This window comes from Malus sylvestris, chromosome 9, assembly GCF_916048215.2.
Source record: "Malus sylvestris chromosome 9, drMalSylv7.2, whole genome shotgun sequence".
Classification (NCBI taxonomy): domain Eukaryota; kingdom Viridiplantae; phylum Streptophyta; class Magnoliopsida; order Rosales; family Rosaceae; genus Malus; species Malus sylvestris.
The window spans coordinates 7,900,203-7,920,479 of record NC_062268.1 but is presented as its reverse complement, the minus strand read 5'-3'; the positions used below and the strand labels follow the sequence as shown (position 1 = coordinate 7,920,479).

At 37.5% G+C, this 20,277-nt stretch overlaps 3 protein-coding genes across 5 annotated transcripts; 2 read left to right on the top strand and 1 right to left on the bottom strand.

Annotated features, from left to right (window-relative positions):
* Positions 1-255: 255 nt before the first annotated feature.
* Positions 256-7,075, top strand: LOC126583323 (aconitate hydratase, cytoplasmic). Its single transcript, XM_050247664.1, has 20 exons — positions 256-785; positions 1,215-1,319; positions 1,412-1,572; positions 1,675-1,767; positions 1,988-2,173; positions 2,302-2,463; positions 2,627-2,771; positions 2,865-3,007; positions 3,084-3,140; positions 3,238-3,317; positions 3,401-3,476; positions 3,690-3,875; positions 4,013-4,080; positions 4,161-4,279; positions 4,452-4,573; positions 5,285-5,383; positions 5,462-5,941; positions 6,041-6,139; positions 6,221-6,463; positions 6,657-7,075. The coding sequence occupies exons 1-20, from the start codon at positions 494-496 to the stop codon at positions 6,723-6,725; spliced, it is 2,985 nt and encodes a 994-aa protein (XP_050103621.1). The 5' UTR covers positions 256-493; the 3' UTR covers positions 6,726-7,075.
* A 2,056-nt stretch (positions 7,076-9,131) lies between these two features.
* LOC126583331 (uncharacterized) lies at positions 9,132-9,949 on the bottom strand. The gene has a single exon (XM_050247683.1). It carries the CDS (start codon positions 9,740-9,742, stop codon positions 9,305-9,307), a length of 438 nt encoding a protein of 145 aa, XP_050103640.1. The 5' UTR covers positions 9,743-9,949; the 3' UTR covers positions 9,132-9,304.
* Positions 9,950-15,800: 5,851 nt separating this feature from the next.
* Positions 15,801-19,981, top strand: LOC126583328 (uncharacterized GPI-anchored protein At1g61900-like). Of its 3 annotated transcripts, none has more exons than XM_050247680.1 (8): positions 15,801-16,258; positions 16,779-16,928; positions 17,217-17,816; positions 17,913-18,155; positions 18,303-18,314; positions 18,952-19,095; positions 19,230-19,274; positions 19,356-19,658. In XM_050247680.1, the coding sequence occupies exons 1-8, from the start codon at positions 16,171-16,173 to the stop codon at positions 19,397-19,399; spliced, it is 1,326 nt and encodes a 441-aa protein (XP_050103637.1). In that variant the 5' UTR covers positions 15,801-16,170; the 3' UTR covers positions 19,400-19,658. The 3 variants fall into 3 exon arrangements, with proteins under 3 accessions (XP_050103637.1, XP_050103635.1, XP_050103636.1); XM_050247678.1 differs by lacking the exon at positions 19,356-19,658 and adding an exon at positions 19,674-19,981 and having other exon boundaries at positions 15,803-16,258; XM_050247679.1 differs by lacking the exons at positions 18,303-18,314; positions 19,356-19,658 and adding an exon at positions 19,674-19,981 and having other exon boundaries at positions 15,803-16,258.
* The last annotated feature ends 296 nt before the right edge of the window (positions 19,982-20,277 follow it).

The window sequence follows — 20,277 nt, the reverse complement described above, 5'->3', positions numbered from 1 at the left end:
CACTTTATCAGTCATCCATAAATAAAAAAAATCACATTTAATCGTTGATACATATGAGAACCTCTATGAATGGACAACGGAGCTTATTTCTAGAGAATGTAATTACAAATTGAACATTAGTTTTCGGGTCAAACAATTAGGAAATAGACAAAGAAGTGATGTGGAAATACTTGATTGGACATTGTCCTATTAATGCTCCTTCCACCTGCCCACGCCTCATAGAACCCTCTCTCTCTCTCTCTCTCTCTCTCTCTCTCTCTCCCTCTCCCTTCCCTCTCTCACAGGCTCAGCCCAGCCAGTCTACTTCTAGAAGCGTGGCACGCAGCCCTAGACTCCATTCGCTCTCCACACGCCTCTTCCTTCTCCGTTCCCCTCCATAACTCCTGTCTTCGTCTCTCTCTCTCCTCAATCATCACACACACACACTCTCTCTCTCTAATCAAATCCTTATCCGCTGTCATCGTTTTGTCTATATGATTGCGTGATCGTAGTCATGTATATAAACACAGCGTCCTGCTCTGCCTCCTCCCTCCTCAGAGCTTCTAGGGCTCGATTTTTCTCCTCCTCCTCCTCCGCCGTGTCCAGAACCTTCGTTTCTTCGCCCCTCAGGCCGTCGCACCACCACTTCGCCTCCCTTCGCTTCCTCAGCGCCTCCTCCGCCGCTCGCTCCTTCCCTCGCTGGAGCCACGGCGGTGTCCATTGGCGCTCCCCCTACACCCTCCGCTCGCAGATCAGAGCCGTCGCTCCCGTCATCGAACAGTTCCAGCGCAAGATCGCTTCCATGGGTACGGTCTCCTCTCATTCCGGAGTTCTCGGAGTTTCTGTTTTCGGATTGTTCATCGAGTTTTTAATTTTTATCTGAATCGTTATTGTTTTGTGGTTGTTTTCGAAAATCTGGATTGGTTTTGGTGTTTTTGACGCTTCTGCAGCTCAGCTGCTATTGCTTAGTAGTTGCGAAATGAATACTGTTTGGCTACTGAGAAAATTGAAAAATGACTCGGAAACTCTTTTGAATTCGATCTAATTCTTGTTCGTATTTCAATTCATGAAACACTTTTCTTATTGAATGAATGTGACACTGGTGTCGTAGAATCTGAATTTTTAGATAGAAAACTTGAAATTGTGGGCTTTTCTGGTAATTTTATAAATGTATTTTCAGAAATTGGATTTACAGTCTTAATTTGGGCTCTGATCGTTCATCCGTGTGGTTTCAGCTTCCGAAAATCCTTTCAAGGCAAACTTGACCAGTCTTCCCAAGCCCGGAGGCGGCGAGTTTGGCAAATTCTACAGCCTTCCTTCTCTGAACGACCCAAGGATTGGTAACTTTCGAACACTCAGTTATCTGAATACTATTTTCCGGTTTCGTGTAATTGTACGATTATTTATATCCTCTTGTGCGTATATGTAACAGATAAGTTGCCCTACTCTATCAGAATCCTTCTGGAATCTGCTATCCGTAATTGCGATGGCTTCCAAGTCAAGAAGGAGGATGTTGAGAAAATTATTGATTGGGAAAAGAGTGCCCCAAAGCAAGTTGAAATTCCTTTCAAGCCCGCTCGTGTGCTCTTGCAGGTAATTCAGGAGTATCATTTACCCTTTGTAGGATATAGAGAAGACAAAGTTATTGAGTATATTTTTTTTCTTTTTCCAACGCTTATATGACTTTGTTGCCAGGACTTTACGGGAGTTCCAGCTGTGGTTGACCTTGCTTGTATGCGTGATGCTATGAACAATCTTGGGAGTGATTCTAAGAAGATCAATCCTTTGGTATGTGGAGTTCTTAACTTCTCATTATGTGCATTCAGTCTTGTTATTTCAGTTACCGTGCCAGGGATTTGGTGTCAGCACTTTCGATCATAACTCAATTGTTAACTTGTAATTGCAAATTTAGTGTATTTTTTGTGCCCCCTTCAGATATTGTACTCGCTGTATTCGCTCCTACATTTGTTTTGGTATGTATGTTTAAACAAAATTCTGCATCATGCAGGTTCCTGTAGATCTTGTTATTGATCATTCAGTTCAAGTTGACGTTGCAAGATCAGCAAATGCAGTGCAGGCCAATATGGATCTTGAATTCCAGAGAAACAAGGAGAGATTTGCTTTCCTTAAATGGGGTTCGACTGCTTTCCATAATATGCTTGTTGTTCCACCTGGTTCTGGCATTGTTCATCAGGTAATGACTAAATAGTATGTTTTTTGTCATTTAATAGCTATGTATACTTATGTAACCTTTGTGTCTCTGTAGAAAATTATAATTCTCATGGATTTGGTTTAAAATTAGTGGACATGTTGTAATTTCAGGTTAATCTTGAATATCTTGGACGGGTTGTTTTCAACACTGATGGCTTACTCTACCCTGATAGTGTGGTTGGAACTGATTCCCATACAACCATGATTGACGGGTTAGGTGTTGCTGGATGGGGAGTTGGAGGTATTGAAGCTGAAGCTACTATGCTTGGCCAGGTAATGTGAAGTCTTGAAAATTACATAAAGAGCTGAGAAGGCATTTTTAATGTGATTGTTTAATACACCTTGATGCACACTTACATCGTTGCATGCTAATACTCTACAAAGTTTAGACTCACTTTGAATTTTATTCTAATGCAATATGCTTTGAAATTGACAGCCAATGAGCATGGTGTTGCCTGGTGTTGTCGGGTTCAAGTTATCTGGAAAGTTAAACAATGGTGTTACTGCTACTGACTTGGTTTTGACTGTCACGCAAATACTGAGGAAGCATGGAGTTGTCGGAAAATTTGTTGAATTCTATGGTAAGATGATTCCGAATATGTGTAATTTTAAGTAATAATTGCATTTGTTATGTGCTGGCTATATAATGGGTTCGTGTTTGTATGTGTCTGCAGGGGATGGTATGGGTGAACTATCATTAGCTGACAGGGCCACTATTGCCAATATGTCCCCCGAGTATGGTGCAACCATGGGTTTCTTCCCTGTTGATCATGTTACTTTACAATATCTCAAATTAACTGGCAGAAGTGATGAGACTGTGAGTGCTTTACCGAATAATTAGTTTTGTAAGTAGTATTCTTTTAAAGATGTGTGACCTCTTCATTAATTTACAGGTGTCAATGATTGAAAGTTATCTGCGGGCAAATAAATTGTTTGTTGACTATAATGAGGTAAGAGCTCCTTGGTATTTTAGTTCTTTAATTATCTGAATCAACCTTTCAAACTTTGTGTGAGATGCATCTGTTGACTAACATTTCTTTATTTCAGCCTCAATCTGAAAGGGTATACTCATCTTACCTAGAATTGAACCTTTCAGAAGTCGAGCCCTGTGTCTCAGGACCCAAGAGGTTATTATCATTCAATTTGTAATTTGCAGTCATTGTTTTTTTTGTTTTGGTATATTCATCTATACCTGGTATTCTTGGCGCAGACCTCATGACCGCGTGACTTTGAAAGACATGAAATCTGATTGGCATGCTTGTCTTGATAACAAGGTTGGGTTCAAGGTAAGTCATTATCCTCAGTGTTTCCTTAAATTTTCTGAATGTTCTTTTTCATTTGGAAAACGAACTTGCCATATTTGCTGATCCATAATGGACTTGAGTAAAGACTCTATTTGTTAGATACTCTGTTTTTATTTTTTATTTTTTTGAGATAATGCTGCAGTTGCAATTCTGTTTGTTGTGTGCCATCCTTCCTAAAATTCTTGCTGAATGTAGGGATTTGCTATACCAAAAGAGGTGCAAAACAAAGTGGCGAAGTTTCAATTCAATGGACAGCCAGCAGAGCTTAAGCATGGTAGTGTTGTGATTGCTGCAATCACAAGTTGCACAAATACATCAAACCCAAGTGTCATGCTTGGGGCTGCTCTCGTTGCAAAGAAGGCTAGTGAACTTGGTCTAGAGGTGAGGCAATCTTGTAGTTCTCATCAACAATCGACCATTTTTTCCCTTTCTTTTCTTTCTTTTGTTTGCAATATAAATTGTGGAAGAGAACTCTTTTTGTATTTGTATAATCGAATGTTGAGTTGCTGGCAACTCAGGTCAAGCCATGGGTGAAAACAAGTCTTGCCCCGGGTTCCGGAGTAGTTACAAAATATTTACTAAACAGGTAGTTTTCTGTTTTTAGATAATTAAAGTTATTAAAACTAGATACAAACTGTTTATTGAACGTTAATATGTTTGATGCAGTGGATTGCAAAAGTATTTTGATCAACAAGGTTTCCATATTGTTGGATATGGGTGCACAACATGCATTGGGAATTCAGGGGATTTGCATGAAAGTGTTGCTTCTGCTATATCAGAAAATGGTAATGTTGAAGTATTAGTGTTTATTTTTTCCTAAAGGTTATATAATTTGAAAAACTCAATCATATTTACATGTTACATGAATTATTTTCTTCACAAGAACTCAAGTCCCATTTAATGAGTTTCTACTCTAGCTCTAGCATGTGGATCTGAAATCCTATCCTTCTGCTGCAGACATTGTAGCAGCTGCTGTGCTCTCTGGAAACAGGAATTTTGAGGGCCGTGTTCATCCATTAACAAGAGCTAATTACCTTGCCTCTCCTCCTTTGGTGGTTGCTTATGCCCTTGCTGGAACGGTATGTCATGCTTGCTTAGGGTGCAATGTATTTGTTTTTTCATGTTCGTGGCTTTATGTTTTTGGTTATGTGATTCAACTTCATCTATGTACAATAGTTAACCACCTAAATTTGTTTTCCTTGCTTCATCTCCTTTATTTGTTTATTCCTTGTATTTACTTTGTTGTAGAGATGGATTATTATTTGATGGCAGGGCCTTTCGTGTTCCTGTTATGTGTGCGTGTGCACTCTAATGATTATAGGATTTTGCCTCACAAGAAATAATACATTTTTTTTTATTCTGAAGAATAGGGAAGAGTGATTTTATTTACATTTCTAGTCATATGCGAACATAGTGTATTCTGGTCTTGAGGAAAATAGTCTCTGAAACCCTCTCATTCGGAACTCTTATCAGATTTATAGTCTCTAAAAATAAAAATATATTATTAGATTACTTGGGATATCCCTCGTTCCCTAATCCTTGAATCACTTGCTTGCTGGCATGTTTACGGATTTCTTAACAAGAAAATTGATTAATAAGACATTGTTGGATGTTGAAGCATTATTAAATAGTATTTACTGCATGTTCTCTTTATCCCACTTTCATTTACTACTATTATAATGCCTTTTATGCCGTGTGAATTTTAATTATGTATTTAGTTATTCTGCCAGCGGTCATCCATCATATGAACTGATCATCGACACGAGTTAACCTTAAATTTCATTTTCCAGGTTGACATTGACTTTGATAAGGAGCCAATTGGAACAGGGAAGGATGGTAAGAGCGTCTATTTCAGGGACATTTGGCCGTCCACAGAGGAGATTGCTGAGGTAAATTAGAATTTTGGATTTCTTGCAAAACTCTAGCAGTATACCAAATCAATTCATGACTGTATGTATGGTTTGTAGGTAGTGCAATCCAGTGTGTTGCCAGATATGTTCAAGAGCACTTACGAGTCAATTACTAAGGGCAACCCCATGTGGAATCAGCTATCAGTTCCCGAATCCAAACTGTACTCATGGGACCCTAATTCAACCTACATTCATGAGCCCCCATACTTCAAGGGCATGACAATGGATCCTCCCGGTGCTCATGGAGTTAAGGATGCGTACTGCTTGTTGAATTTTGGTGACAGCATTACAACAGATCACATCTCTCCAGCGGGAAGCATCAACAAGGATAGTCCTGCAGCCAAGTACCTTCTTGAGCGTGGGGTGGATCGCAAAGACTTCAATTCTTATGGAAGTCGTCGTGGTAATGATGAAGTTATGGCAAGGGGAACTTTTGCCAATATCCGCCTTGTTAACAAGCTTTTGAATGGGGAAGTAGGTCCAAAAACAGTTCACATTCCTTCCGGGGAGAAGCTCTTTGTCTTTGATGCAGCAACTGTGAGTTACCACCGAATCTTTGCACGAATTTATATCTTTTGTTAACTACAGAAACCTATTCACTAAATCTTTGCAATCAATGTTCTGTTTCTATTTCAGAGATACAAGGCCGATGGGCATGACACTATTGTGATAGCTGGAGCGGAGTATGGAAGTGGAAGCTCCAGGGATTGGGCCGCCAAGGGCCCAATGCTATTGGTGAGTTAATTTACACAGCCATTTGAATGAGTTTGCCAGTTTTCGTTATGGTATCTCTATCTTCTCTTTGCCATGCAACAGGGCGTTAAAGCAGTGATTGCTAAAAGTTTCGAGAGAATCCATCGCAGTAATTTGGTGGGAATGGGTATCATTCCTCTTTGCTTCAAGGCCGGTGAGGATGCAGACACGCTAGGATTGACTGGTCACGAACGTTATACCATTGACCTCCCTAGCAGCATTAGCGAGATTAAACCTGGCCAGGATGTGACTGTCACAACGGACAATGGAAAATCTTTCACCTGCACTGTTCGCTTTGACACTGAGGTACTTGCTACTTTCATCATCCGTGTATTACATTGCTTTTGTCTAATTTCCGTTTTATTCTAAAAGTAAAACCAAGTAATGTTCCGTGATAATACTGTTCGGTAACACATTTACTACGCTTTCGCGAGCATGAGCCTCGTCATGAAACATCTCTTTCTAGGTTGCTCATATTGTGATTTGGTTGCACTTGCAGGTGGAATTGGAATACTTCAACCACGGAGGCATTCTTCAATACGTTATCAGGAACCTAAGCAAGCAGTAATTGAATCGCGTTGTTCCGAGGACTTGTTATCCATCCCACCGGAAGCGTTTTCAATTGAATGTGAGGAAGAAAATAAAGATCATAGGAAACGATCCCTTTTCGCTGGACGGAGGCGATTTTTGGTTATTCATTTTAACACTGCCCAGGGTTGTGTAGGCTTGTTGGTTTGTCGGTCTTTCGACCGGGTTAAAAAGATAGTTTCGAGCAGTAGAATAATTTTCCGGTTCCGATTGTTTGCTTGTTCTAAAGCATTTAAATACGTACCTTTGGTTTTCAAGGGTAGCAAGATTATAGGCAGTGTTGTGCCCTTGAACACGATAAACGACCAATGTGATATTTTGTTCATGGCACATGATGAATCTAACTCCTAGTGCTCGATTTTCGTTATATGTGAATTTGAACACATTATTATTAGTTTATGATGAGGTTTGGCCTAATTTCTCACTCATTTATTGTGAATAATATTGTTTATTCAAAAAAAAAAAAAAAACAGCTTGAAGAATGCAGAGATTTATGGTGACTCGCTTTTTGATTTGATATTAAGAGGAAGGAAAATAAATGAATACGTTGTAAATCTTGATTATTGATATCAAATCTAAGGATGAGTAGTCTAAGAATCTTCGATTACTATGTGACTGATAAATGTGACCAAGAGAATGAAATTTTTGAGAAGTGTATGGTACTGTAATATTGTTACATCGATTACTATGTGACTGATAAATGTGACCAAGAGAATGAAATTTTTGAGAAGTGTATGGTACTGTAATATTGTTATATGTTGTAACACAAGAAGATTGTTACAACACGCGGTGATCTTGCAACACCATACAATAATTTCTCAATTAGATATTTCGTCATGTTTTCTATCCACTGGTTCAACTTTTTGAGTATTTTTAGGCACTGGTGACCGATAACAATTGAATTTGATTTAACGACTTAAAAGACGTCGGCAAGAAGTTCATGTCGGTACTGATGACAAATTGTGATTAATTCACTGAATTCATCCAATTATTTTGGGGTTAACATGACTCATATAAGTGTAAAGGATGAGTGCCTCGTGTCGTCTTGAAGGATTCGAAAAAGAATGGATTTTTTTTATTTTTTTTGGGAAACTCGAAAAGAATGGATTTAGTGTAAACGATAAACGTAAGGAAAGAGCACAATCTTGCCCAAATCCATGCCAGAAAACGCATCAAATATGCCGTGTGACAAATTTGTCAAGCCAAAAACCCAACAGATGCCAAATGGCAAAGCACCCCTATATATGCTGTGTGGGTCGATTTGTCAATTAGCCATACCCAATACATATTTAAATACCTTGATATTAGCTTACTAAATTTGATTGTTATTTATGTCTTACACTTTTTTGTCTTTTTGATACAACAATTTTAAAGGAGAGAAAATGATTGTAATTAAATATCAAACTCATTAGGTATGAGAATTGAACTCGAAACCTTATATTTGACTGTCTTTTTATTATTGTTTATGTTGCTCCTCACAAACTCTCTATGTAGGAGCGATTACAAACTTGTTATCAGAGGCAATGCATGCATTCTTCTAAATATAAACTTAAAGACTACACTCTAATTTTTTTTTATTAGGAGTGATACTCCAATTTATTTAAAGACATATTTGTCGATTTGTTCTCTAAACTTGTATAAAGTTGCTAATTTTCTCATGAACTTTAATTTTAGCCAATTACCCCCCTAAACTTTTATAAATAGACAATTTCCCCCTAGCATTAAATTTTGAAAATTTTCATTCAATTTTTCATCCATCTTGTTCACGCAGACAACACATGGCAATTGTATGTGGTCAAAAAGGTAATTTTGTTTTGGAAAATTGGGTACAAAGCCAATAATTTGCAGCTTGTAATTGGACTCCCATGGCTAATTCAAACAAAAAATGTACCGAGTCAGCTAGAGGAAGATAATGAGATGAAGAAAAAAGCAATCCGTTGTCCGCATTAGGGATAAAATTACTTATTGCCATCAAACATTTGCCATGTTACCAAAACTGATAAAAATTTGAATGAAAAATTCCAAGATCTAACGTTAAGAGGAAATTGGCTAATTATATGAGATAATCAGCTAAAATTAAAGTTATGGAGAAAACTAGCAACTCCTTACAAGTTATGGGAGGAAATTGACAAATACCCTCTAGTTTAAATTATAAGACGGGCATTGAACTTGGTGTAGAGCCAACTCGGTTAAATTCAAATATGTAACTACCATACTCTTTCAAAAGTTCAAAAAATAATGGCCTAACTGTCTTAAACAATTTGGTTGCAGTTGCAACTTAAAGCAGATATGAATTAGTAATTTATTCGACTGTTGAACGATCACCTACTTTTCTGATTTGCGCCTTTAACTTACATATGCAACATAAAAGTAAAAACACAAGTAATTATCGTGAACAAGTAAACCACAAATTTTGGCTTTTGATGGCGAACATATAATGAGTCAACTGAACAAATTTGCAGACTTGAAGTTAGTACAATGATGATATGGTGATTAAATACTAACCCAATAGATAGATATATATAGATACAATTAGTGTATAATATATATATATATATATCAATGTTGATCCTCTGGAATGCTCTCTAAAGTTGGCCTCCAGCAACTACCACTGCTTATGCTTTCATCATCACTACTTGTTCCATTAATTTCAGACACCCTAGTTCCTCTGGATTTGACAGCATTCAACAATTCCTCCAAAGATGAGTGGTTTGAATCTTTCTTATAATTCAGCAGCTGTTTCAGCTCCTCCTGTGTGACAACCAGTCTAATCCTCACAGCCCCACCAGTTTTAGAATCACCACCACCAACTCTTTTACCACTGTTTTGATGATCTTCTTGTAAATTAAACCTCACAGACTTCTTCTCCTGCTTCAAATTCGACGGCAATGGCATTGCTGTTTTTCTGGCTTCTAGGGGTTCTGCTTCCTTTGCTGCTTCATGCTTCTCATAATCTTGTGATGCAATCTTGTTATTATTTCTCAAACAATTTCCCATAGCTGAGATTTTCTAGAAAAAATGGAGTATTACTTGAAAGAGAGAGAGAGAGAGAGAGAGAGAGAGAGAGAGAGAGAGAGGTGGTAGGGGTTATATAAAAGTGTTTGCATTAATATATATAGATGGAGAACCGGAGAAGGGTGAAAGAAAAGCACATGAGGTTGCGTTTGTTGCGCCGAATATTTTGAAGGAAAAAGTGGGATTAACATTTAATTATTGCTTGAGAACAACACTACACTTGCTCACAAAAATTAATTAAGCGATTCTCGATCTCTTATATTTCTAGAATTGTCAAAAATATTCTACCATACCGCGTATGTGTTTGTTTTATGTGATTTGCGTAACCGTTTATTAACTGAGTTTTTTATTTCTAGTTCTGGTCAACCAGAAACACAATTCAAAAGTATCTGCATTAATATAAAGGAAGTTTAACGAAAAACTTCTGGTACTGTTCACTTTAACGAAAAACCACATTTTTACACTAAAAAGTCAATACTGGTACTATTCACTTTACATTTTATTTTATCCTTATCGTTAAAACTCAAAATTTTCAAATCATTTTTATTAGTGTCCTTTAATATAATGGTCTTTCTATTCGATTAAGATTCCTTTCGATCCGTCCAATATATATGCATACGTGTTTGGCTTAAACTTAGATAAAATAATACTAATTATAGTTTAATTAATTAAGTTCCCCTAAATCACTGCCAAATACAAGGTACAGTACAGCCACTGTAGATGACACCAGATGACGCTTAATTAAAATTTGTTGTTAATGGTAGGTTTTATTTCTACATACGTGCTGGATTCTATGCAATTTACGTACTCCCAATAGAGGGTATCAATCAGAATTAAGTATGTGACAAAGTTGGTACAATCCAGCTCCGATCATTTCTTTTCCATTCCTAATCCTATTATCTAGCTAGCTACTTATTTTGGTGACGATGAGATGATCCGATAAACGATTAATCGTACAAACCGATAGTACTCAATTCGTGCACGTAAAATATACATATTCCATCATGATCCAATTACCAGCAAGTGACCCCAATTATAAGAGAAGGATTAATATGGCAGTGCACACTGCTGCAATGACTTTTCGTGCCAATAATTCAACGACATGTGTAAATTTATTCATTCAGTATGATTTTCAGTTAATCGTCCAGCACACCATGATGACAGTATATCTTTATCATGAAGTTGTTCTCTAATTATACATGCAAGCTACAGAGATGGGCTTCACCAAATTTTAACTACCTTTTATATTACAATATTAAGCATACATAGATGTAGGAACCGTCCACATTTATAAGTTCATCGATCATATAACGAATTAAAGTGTCATATGAGCTCATGCCATCAGCTAGAACAGTACTTTTGTATATTTGCGTTTTATGATGAACTGGTTTTTGCTTATAGGACTATTATAATGATGACGCGCAGAGAACAGACTTGATGGAATTGTTGCTTGGACAGATCATACTCCTAAAACAACAGGTATAAGATGCTTAAGTTAGGTGTGCGATTCAAATTCACTGCAAAACAACGTAAATATTTATTTGACAATATAAGTCTGGTATAATAATATTACTCAGTCTGTGATGTTTGGTATTTAAACTAGTATATATGTAGGTTTCGACGCATTGGATTTATAAATATCATCAATAGTTGATGAGGATTTACAATTTGACACCACCAAAATTTACGTAACTAACAACATAAATTTGACAAGAGAACATTTTCCGATTATCAAGTAAAATACAAGTCAAGGCTAGCAATTAGTAACATATACGTGTCTGCAAACTAATGTGTTGGACACCTATATCACGTAATTGGTTGTAAAGGGTGGTCGGGTGGGGTTCACTGCATGTGATGGAGATGCTCTGCATGGTGAGGTGGGTTCACTGCATATCATGTGAATTCTGAGCACCAATAGTTTCAAATTCTCTGCATTGCATTGTGTATACCGCGATTTCAGGGTCGTTGAAATTAATCCTGAAATTATGTATTTACCCACACACACACATATGAGAGGGTTTTACGCGTTAAAAGTGTCTTTAGAAACATATCTCACATGGATCAGATATTTATGTTCATTGTTTTATTGATTTCTTTACGAAATATTGGAGCCTTGTTGCGCGTATGCAGATGTGGATGGTGGTTTCAACTTTCCTATTCATATTGTTATCATACATGATATATAATGGGAGACAACTACCTTTCACAAGGGCACAAAGCCCCAAATTTAGAAGTATGTGACACTGACTCTCTTCGTTCACATTTTATTACCAAGTATTCTAGCACCGAAAAGTTTAGGGTTTCAGCTGTGAGGGTGAAATCCAACAACAACAAAAAAAGGTGTAAGGGTAAATAACAAGAAATTAGTTATAACTTAAATTCGTTTAACCATTATTGTAGGATCCCGAGTTTCTATATTTATCATTTGACATGTGACAACAACGACGTTTTGGCGTTCCGGGATACAAGGGTTAGCGTGTCAAAATGTTAGAAAAATGCATGGTATGACATGCTAACCCTCACATAGTGGCATGCCAAAACATTCTTGTTGGCCCCGACATGACAAGAGCATCGCGAATTGTCGGCATAATGCATGTCATGGCACGCCATGCATTCCGCCGACAATTCGCGAGGCTTGTTATGGCGTGCCACGATGTGAGGGTTAGTGTGTCAAGACATGTCATGCCCTGCATTATGGCGACAACTCGCGAGGCCTGCTATGACATGCATTTTTCTAACAGTTTACGTACTATTTCAGAATAATTTAAAAAAAAAAATTCTAGGAAAGAGTAGGCCCCGAGGCCTAATTATTATTTTTTTAAATAAATTAGTACGAAACAGGACACTAGTCATATATGAATGTGTTCATATCGGTAAGAAGACGTTCATTAGTAGAACTGAAAATTTACACGCGTTCTTACTAGTAAGAACACGTTCATTATGAAGCTGAATATTTACATGCGTTCTTACCGCTGACAACCTTTGTAATTTTTCGGCTCAATTAGTGAACATGTTCTTATCTGTAAGAACTAGTCATATATAATTGCCTACTATATAGTAGTAATTTTTAAAAAAAAAAATTTAAGGCTAGAGGGTCTACTCTTTCCTAGATCTTTTTTTTTACATGCATTTTGCCAACACTTTGCCTACTATTTCGGAATTATTTAGAAGCGAGGCTAGTGTTGGGGCTAACAGTGATGTTTTTGCATGCCATGATACGAGGGTTAGCATATCAAAGTGTTAAAAAAATGCATGACATGACACGCTAACCCTCACATCGTGACACGCCAAAACTTATTGTTGGCCCCTACATGACAAGTGTTGCAAATTGTTGGCAGAATGCATGTCATGACACGCCATGCATTATGTCAACCATTCGCGAGGCTTGTTATGACATGCCACGATGCAAGGGTTAGCATGTTAAGACAAGTCATAGCTCCACTAACACTCGCGTCTTGGCATGCCAGCATTTTATCAACACTTTGCCTACTATTTCAGAATAATTTAGATGTCCGCAATACATGTCTTGGCATCCTAATCCCATAACATTCCCATCACAAGCCAAGCACGCAAAACGTCAGTAAAATGCATGCCATGACATGTCATAGCATATCAACATCGATGTTTTGGCGTGACACGATACGAGGGTTAGCATGTCAAAGTGTTAGAAAAATGCATGGCATGACATGCTAACCCTTGCATCGTGGTACGTCAAAACATCGATGTTGGCCCCAACATGACAAGCGTCGCAAATTGTCAGCAGAATGCATGTTATGACATGCCATGCATTATATCGACAATTCGCGAGGCTTATTATGGCGTGCCATGATGGGAGAGTTAGCGTGTCAAGACATGTGACATGTCATCGCATGCCAACAACGATGTTTTGGCATGCCACGATACGAGAGTTAGCGTGTCAAGACAAGTCATGCCCTGCATTCTGGCGATAACTCGTGAGGCTTGTTATGACATGTATTTTTCTAACACTTTGCCTACTATTTCGGAATAATTAAAAAAAAAAATCTAGGAAAGAGTAGAACCAAAGGCCTAAATTTTTTTTTTAGAAATTAGTACAAAACAAGACTCTAATCATATATGAACGTGTTCTTACTGGTAAGAACACGTTCATTATTAGAGCTGAAAATTTACAAAGGTTCTTACTGGTAAGAATGATTGTAAATATTCAGCTCACCTAATGAACATGTTCTTACCGGTAAGAACCCTTCATATATAATTGCCTACTATGTTGTAGTAATTTCCAAAATTATAATTTAAAACTCCGGGGTCTACTCTTTTCCAGATTTTTTTTACATGCATCTTACCAACACTTTGCCTACTATATCGGAATAAACTCATGTAATCGAATGGAATCCAATCCTCTTGAATTAAATCCCCTTTGTACCATATCGTTTCCTTTTCTTTGCCGTCTCCTACACCCTTCTATCTCGTTGTCTTCTCCACTTTCTGTAAAATCACGAAGCACTTGTCATCAAAGTGCTTGCTATGGCTGTGTAGTTTTATTGTGCAATATCCAACTATCTATTGTCTTCCATCATAAAGATATAACAAGCTCCATAATATGATGGGTGTGTGAAGGGACAGACAAATAACTTTCTCAACCTAAATTTTTTTGGGGTAATGACTAACGTCAGTAAATCTTACTATTTATCTCTTCCCCTGCGATCCAGTCGAAGAACAAGATTTGATAAAATAAAATAAAAACAATCGAAGAACAATATTTTGTGTGTGTATTTATATCTATTTAATTATCAAGAACGCTCATTTCGTAACTATTATATATCTCTTTGAAATTTTCAGTCAAAAGGAAAATTGACGATTAGTTCTAGGAATTGAATTGTTAACTGAAATAAATAATTGTAGTCTTTCAACCAGTTGGCATTGAGCGTCGAAAGAAAAGTGGAAAAGGACAAGGAGAAGACTCGTAGAGAAATGTATTAGTGCTAAGGTGCAAAATGTGCATTCTATTCTAATATGATGTGGGAGGATTAAATTCGTTAGATTACATGAATGGTCAAGACTTGTAAGTGTTTTAGATTCGATTCTCGCTAAAGGCGAAGTTGAAACACATTATTATGGCAAATCTATTGTAAGACTTAGTCCACTCCCCCATCCTTAGGGTAGATACTATCTTTAAAAAAAAAAAAAAATCAACTAAATTTTACATTCTTTAGGTATGTGGCGATCTTCAAAATGGATTATGGGGTTGCATTTTTCACACATTACACCTTTGATGTTTTGAATTCTTATGCTTTCTAATTATTTGACCTCCCAAGTCTTTCATTATATCTATAACATGATGGACGTAAGACTAGTTCAGGGCTAAAGTGTAAACAATATTTTCATCACATGAGTTAAAGGATAATACTTCCCTCTAGGTTTGATACTATTTCAGAACTTCTATGTGCAATATGAGAAAATTGAAACATCATGATTCATTTTATCCGCAAAAGGTAATACTTCCCTTATTTCAAATAAGAATGAAAACTCTCATTTCTCTGTAATGTGATATCATTTTACCATGTAAAGGTCATAACCCCAACTTTTATTCTTCTTATCATAAATCTAAATATAATATCTATAAAAATTCATTCGACTTGAAAGTTGTCTAGACTTGCATCCTCATGGGGAATTGTCAAGTTCTTTGATTCATATGATGACTATAGTGTTTTAAAATTAAATGAATGTTTCTATATATAATGATAAGAGAATGAACGATTTCGATTATAAAGTTTGCACGATTAAATGACATCACGTTAGTAAATAAAGAGAAAAGTCTCAATAAAGATAATACATCCCTCATTCCTAATAACGAGAAAATTCCTCATTTTCCACTAACGTGACCGTAAAACATCACCATTCATTCTATTTGCATCATCATCTAAAATAACACGAAAATTTTATTTAATTTGAAGATCGTGTAGTTATTCATGTATTTCGAATAAATCGGTAGTTTAATCACCTTAAACTTGTTGACTGTATAATATCCTAAAAAAATCCTTCTTCCTTGTACAATGTAGAGATAGCCCTAAAAAGAAAGGAGATACTCTAATTTGCTTGCATCCGACGGCTCTCTCTCCTTTTCTGACCGGCATCCGACGGGTCAAAAGCCGCCATGCCGCACCTAAACGCAACACAACTCGACACGCACAAGCAACTGCTCACGTGCCAACCCTAGAGCCTTGGGCTTCCAGCACGTGATCATCCCTGACATTCACCGCAACACGTGGCTTCCTCCGTCACACGTGCGAACTGTGCCATGGCTGGAGTGAGAGAGGCTGAACTCCATTTCTCTCTCTCTCTCTGACACTCTCACTCCGCTTCCCATTTCTTCTTCCCCTGCCAATTTCACCTGGTTTCAAACCCTAAAATCTCCAAATGTTACTTATCAGATGTTAAAGTTGGAAACTAGACACCGAACAAATGCAAGAATGAGAGAAAGGGTCTCTCACATTTTTCTTACTCTACTTCTCCTTCTCTGTAAGTGATTCGGCTTATCTCCCTTTTCTTCAAATTTTCCATTGTCCTTACTAAATTTCATACATTCTGTGGTTTCATTAAAATTATCAGTTGGGTTTTTGCATTACAACCTCTACCTGTATTTGTATAAGTGTTGAAAGTTTCATACTTTCTGTTACTGCTTCTCTGTCAGCATTTATACTGGGCATTTTTTGAGTTGTACTGGTCCTACCAAGTGATTGGTGTTCCCCTTTAGGTTTTTTTTTGGGTGGGGTTTTATTTCAGTATGGAAATTTTTTAGTTGGTATGTTGGAGTAAAGTTTATGGGTACATTGGTATATTATGGTTTCTGCAGATTAGATTATTGGGTTGTGGTGGTTTCAATATATGTTTCCAATTGGATTGGCAATTTGGCATGTTAATTGTTTATCTTATTTGTTTGAAGTTTGAGGACTGCTCATGTATTAGACCTGTCTTATTGTTGATGACTGAGTTGGGTTTTCTACTTATGAGAGCTTAGGTTCTGTTAACGTGTTTGCAGGTGTATATGAGTCCCATTGTGACCCGGTTAGGGATGCGGAAGCGGTAGCTCCTGATGTTGCAACCGGTGTAAACCCTCAGCCTTTTCTTCCTTTATTAGCCCCTTCACCATTGACGCCATTCACGAATAACAGCGTCCCAGCATTATCAGGTACGAGGAGCAATGTCAAGAATACTTCTTGTGAATTACCATGTGATAGGATTAGTCGTTCTCTAAGAAGATAAAGTCCGGTGAGTTTATCTATCAATTAGAAGTTGAAGGCATCCTACATTGTCCAAGTTCTAGTGAAGAATCTTCTAGTAGTTTTAATTAGGTTGCACGCTTGAAGTTTGAATGGTTCACTTAGTGCAGAAATTCATCAGAAAATGCTTAACAAATAGGCACTTTTATGTCATGGAAAATGTGGAGAAGCACATGATGGTTCGTTATATGTTTCAGGACTCTGTACATTAAATTTTTCAGCGGCTGTAAATATGATGACCATAACAGCAACTGACTGCTGGGCTTTCTTCGCACCCTTATTGGCCGATGTAGTTTGTTGTCCTCAATTTGATGCCACCTTAGCAACTCTTATAGGACACTCAAGTAAATCCTCTGGGATGCTCTCTTTGAATGCAACTCATGCAAAACACTGCCTCTCAGATGTTGAGAAGATCCTAGAGGGTCAAGGAGCAAACGAGAATATTCAAAAGATTTGCTCAATTCGACCAGAAAACCTTACTGCAGCCTCTTGCCCTGTTACAGAGGTTGATATGTTTGAGAGCACTGTGGATTCTTCAAAACTACTTGCTGCTTGTAAAAACGTTGATCCCGTCAGTGAGTGTTGTGATCAAGTTTGCCAAAATGCCATATTAGATGCTGCTAGAACAATTGCCGCGATTGGTATGCCAACTTCGGAAGGGGTCCACGAGTTGCCTGAGCACTCAACTAGGATTGATGATTGTAAGAATATTGTCCTACGATGGTTGGCCGGTAACCTTGATCCTTCTTCTGTGAATAAGACTCTTAGAGGACTTTCAAGTTGCAAAGTAAATAAAGGTCAGCACACAAATAGCCTAAGGACCCTTTTATTTCAGAGTTAGCAATCATATGTTGACTTATAGATCTTCAATGTTTATGTTGCGTATGGTTCAGTGTGTCCTCTGGTTTTCCCCAACATGACAAGGGTTGTGAAAGAATGTGCAAATGTGATAAGAAATGAGACAGCATGCTGCAATGCAATGGAGAGTTATGTTTCCCGGTTGCAAGAACAGAGCTTCATTACAAACTTGCAGGCCTTGAATTGTGCAGCATTACTTGGAGAAAAATTGCTGAAAGCTAATGTGTCCAATGTTTATAATCTATGTCGTATAAACCTCAAGGACTTCTCTCTTCAAGGTCAGTGTTGTTATATCTGATTGAATGAACGAATACTGTATGTAATCTTCTTTCAGTTCTTCATTTTGGCAAAAACTGATACTGATTAGCATATTCTTTTCCGATTTATTGTTCGTGGGGGTGGATTTTACTAATTGGATGCACCAGTTGGTTCACAAGGTACTTCTTGATATATCATAGAAACATACAATTGGCCACTTTCAACTTTTCGTTACTATGATACATTTTCGCTTTGTCTCGACTCTGTTGGTTGACAACTTGCAACTTTACTCTCATTTTCTCCCTTATTCTCCTATACTGTGACAGTAATAATGGTTCTTGTGTGTTGTAGGACTTGAAGAAAGAAATGAAAGAATTTGGAATACTTGCGTACTAATTTACTAAAATTAGAAGCACAAACTTATATGACAGAAGCTTAGAATGATTAGCCGATGCCACATCAGCTGATTTACTTTTAATCAAATGTTAACAAACCATTAGCTAAGCTAACAAGAATTATCGTATGCTTGTATCTGTACTAATGATACAATGAGGATGAGCTTGAGATAATTTTGAAGTGTCATATAAAATAGTGAAAGTGTAACAGGCTAACAATCTCTGTTTGTAGAATCATCTAGGCCAGTTCTTTTCATATGGTTAATATGAACAAATACTTAAGCATATTGTTCTCAATGAATCGGCTATTCTCCGTTCACAAATTTTTCTCTTAACAATTCTTCCCTTTCGTTCTAGCTTTTAAATATCCAACGTGTTCGCTGCTCTAAAATTTTGTGTTTTCCGTTTATACTGTCAATAGAGTATGGCTGCCTTCTGCCGAGCTTGCCTTTGGATGCGACTTATGATAAAACTTCGGGAATCAGCTTCATTTGTGATCTTAACGACAACGTTGCAGCTCCATGGCTGTCTTTGTCTTCTGAATCTCCATCATCTTGCAAGAAAAGTATGCGAGAAATGTGTTAAGCTCTACAGTTTTTAGTTGAATTTAGTATCCTATGCTCCTTATGGTTTATATTCCAGCCACACTTTTTACACTGCTTTTCATTTGACTTGTTCCAAAACTTGGTGGGGTTGCAGCTACAAAAATTCCAGCGGTACCTAAAGCAACATCTGCACAAAGTGGTAAGTGACTTTGACACAAAATTTCAAATTTATCTCTCTGTTATAAACTTAAATCCGATTTGAAAACCATTTTGTTTTTAGTTTTTTATTTTTGTGCTAAAGATAGAGGGACAATAACTGGGTGAAGAAATAAACAAGGAAGAGTGGGGTGTCGAGGAAAGGAGGAGGGGAAATGAAGGAGAATGCAGAAACAAAAACTCGAAACTGAAAACAACATAAAATCGTTTTCAGTTTCGGATTTTAGCTTTCATTTTGTATAACATTTCATATACATTTCTTCCGCGTCCGTCCCACCATCCCTTCTATCCATAACGAAAAAACTAAAAACGACATAGTTATAAAATGACCCTTCTGCTCGCAAGACTTCGTCCTGTCACAGTACACGTTTCTGCATTGCAGGTCTTCACACTGGGAACTTGATGTTGCTTTCGTTGCTTTCCTCCCCTTGGTGGTTCTGAATATTCTTCCTTGAAGTTTGGTTGCAGACGCCAGAGATTCTCTGCCTCGTTTATTTAACAGTAGCTTGTACCTCCTGCAATTGCACAATCTGATCTGATGTGAACTTGACATTACTGGTCAGAGATATGATCAGCTCATGACATGGAAGAGAAACTTACATATTACAGGTTCACTGCCAACGTAACGTCTTGTTCAATAATCTATTTCATGCAAGTCGTTTTCATAATATAGGCAAGTTATGTTTCGGTGATGGATGTACATATCAAAAGAGTGAGACAAAAGAACAAGACTTGGAAGTGCCCAAGGACTAGATGGTGGAATCTAAAAGAAGAAAAACAAGCCATTTTCAAAGAGAAAGTAATCACCCAGTGTGTGTGGGATAGAGAGGGGGAAGCTAGCCAAATGTGGGATTCCATGGCTAGTTGTATCCGAAAAGTAGCAAAAGAGGTATTAGGAGAGTCCAAGGGCTTTGCCCCACACCAAAAGGAATCTTGGTGGTGGAATGAGGAGGTACAAACAAAGGTGAAGGCTAAGAAGGAATGTT

Coding starts and splice junctions, on each gene's coding strand:
- LOC126583323 (XM_050247664.1), top strand. CDS start 494: ATGTATATAAACACAGCGTCCTGCTCTGCCTCCTCCCTCCTCAGAGCT. Junction 1,768..1,987: donor CTAAGAAGATCAATCCTTTG/GTATGTGGAGTT, acceptor TGCATCATGCAG/GTTCCTGTAGATCTTGTTAT. Junction 6,464..6,656: donor CTGTTCGCTTTGACACTGAG/GTACTTGCTACT, acceptor TTGCACTTGCAG/GTGGAATTGGAATACTTCAA.
- LOC126583331 (XM_050247683.1), bottom strand. CDS start 9,742: ATGGGAAATTGTTTGAGAAATAATAACAAGATTGCATCACAAGATTAT.
- LOC126583328 (XM_050247678.1), top strand. CDS start 16,171: ATGTTAAAGTTGGAAACTAGACACCGAACAAATGCAAGAATGAGAGAA. Junction 19,096..19,229: donor TCCATCATCTTGCAAGAAAA/GTATGCGAGAAA, acceptor GTGGGGTTGCAG/CTACAAAAATTCCAGCGGTA. Junction 19,275..19,673: donor AGCAACATCTGCACAAAGTG/GTAAGTGACTTT, acceptor TCTGCATTGCAG/GTCTTCACACTGGGAACTTG.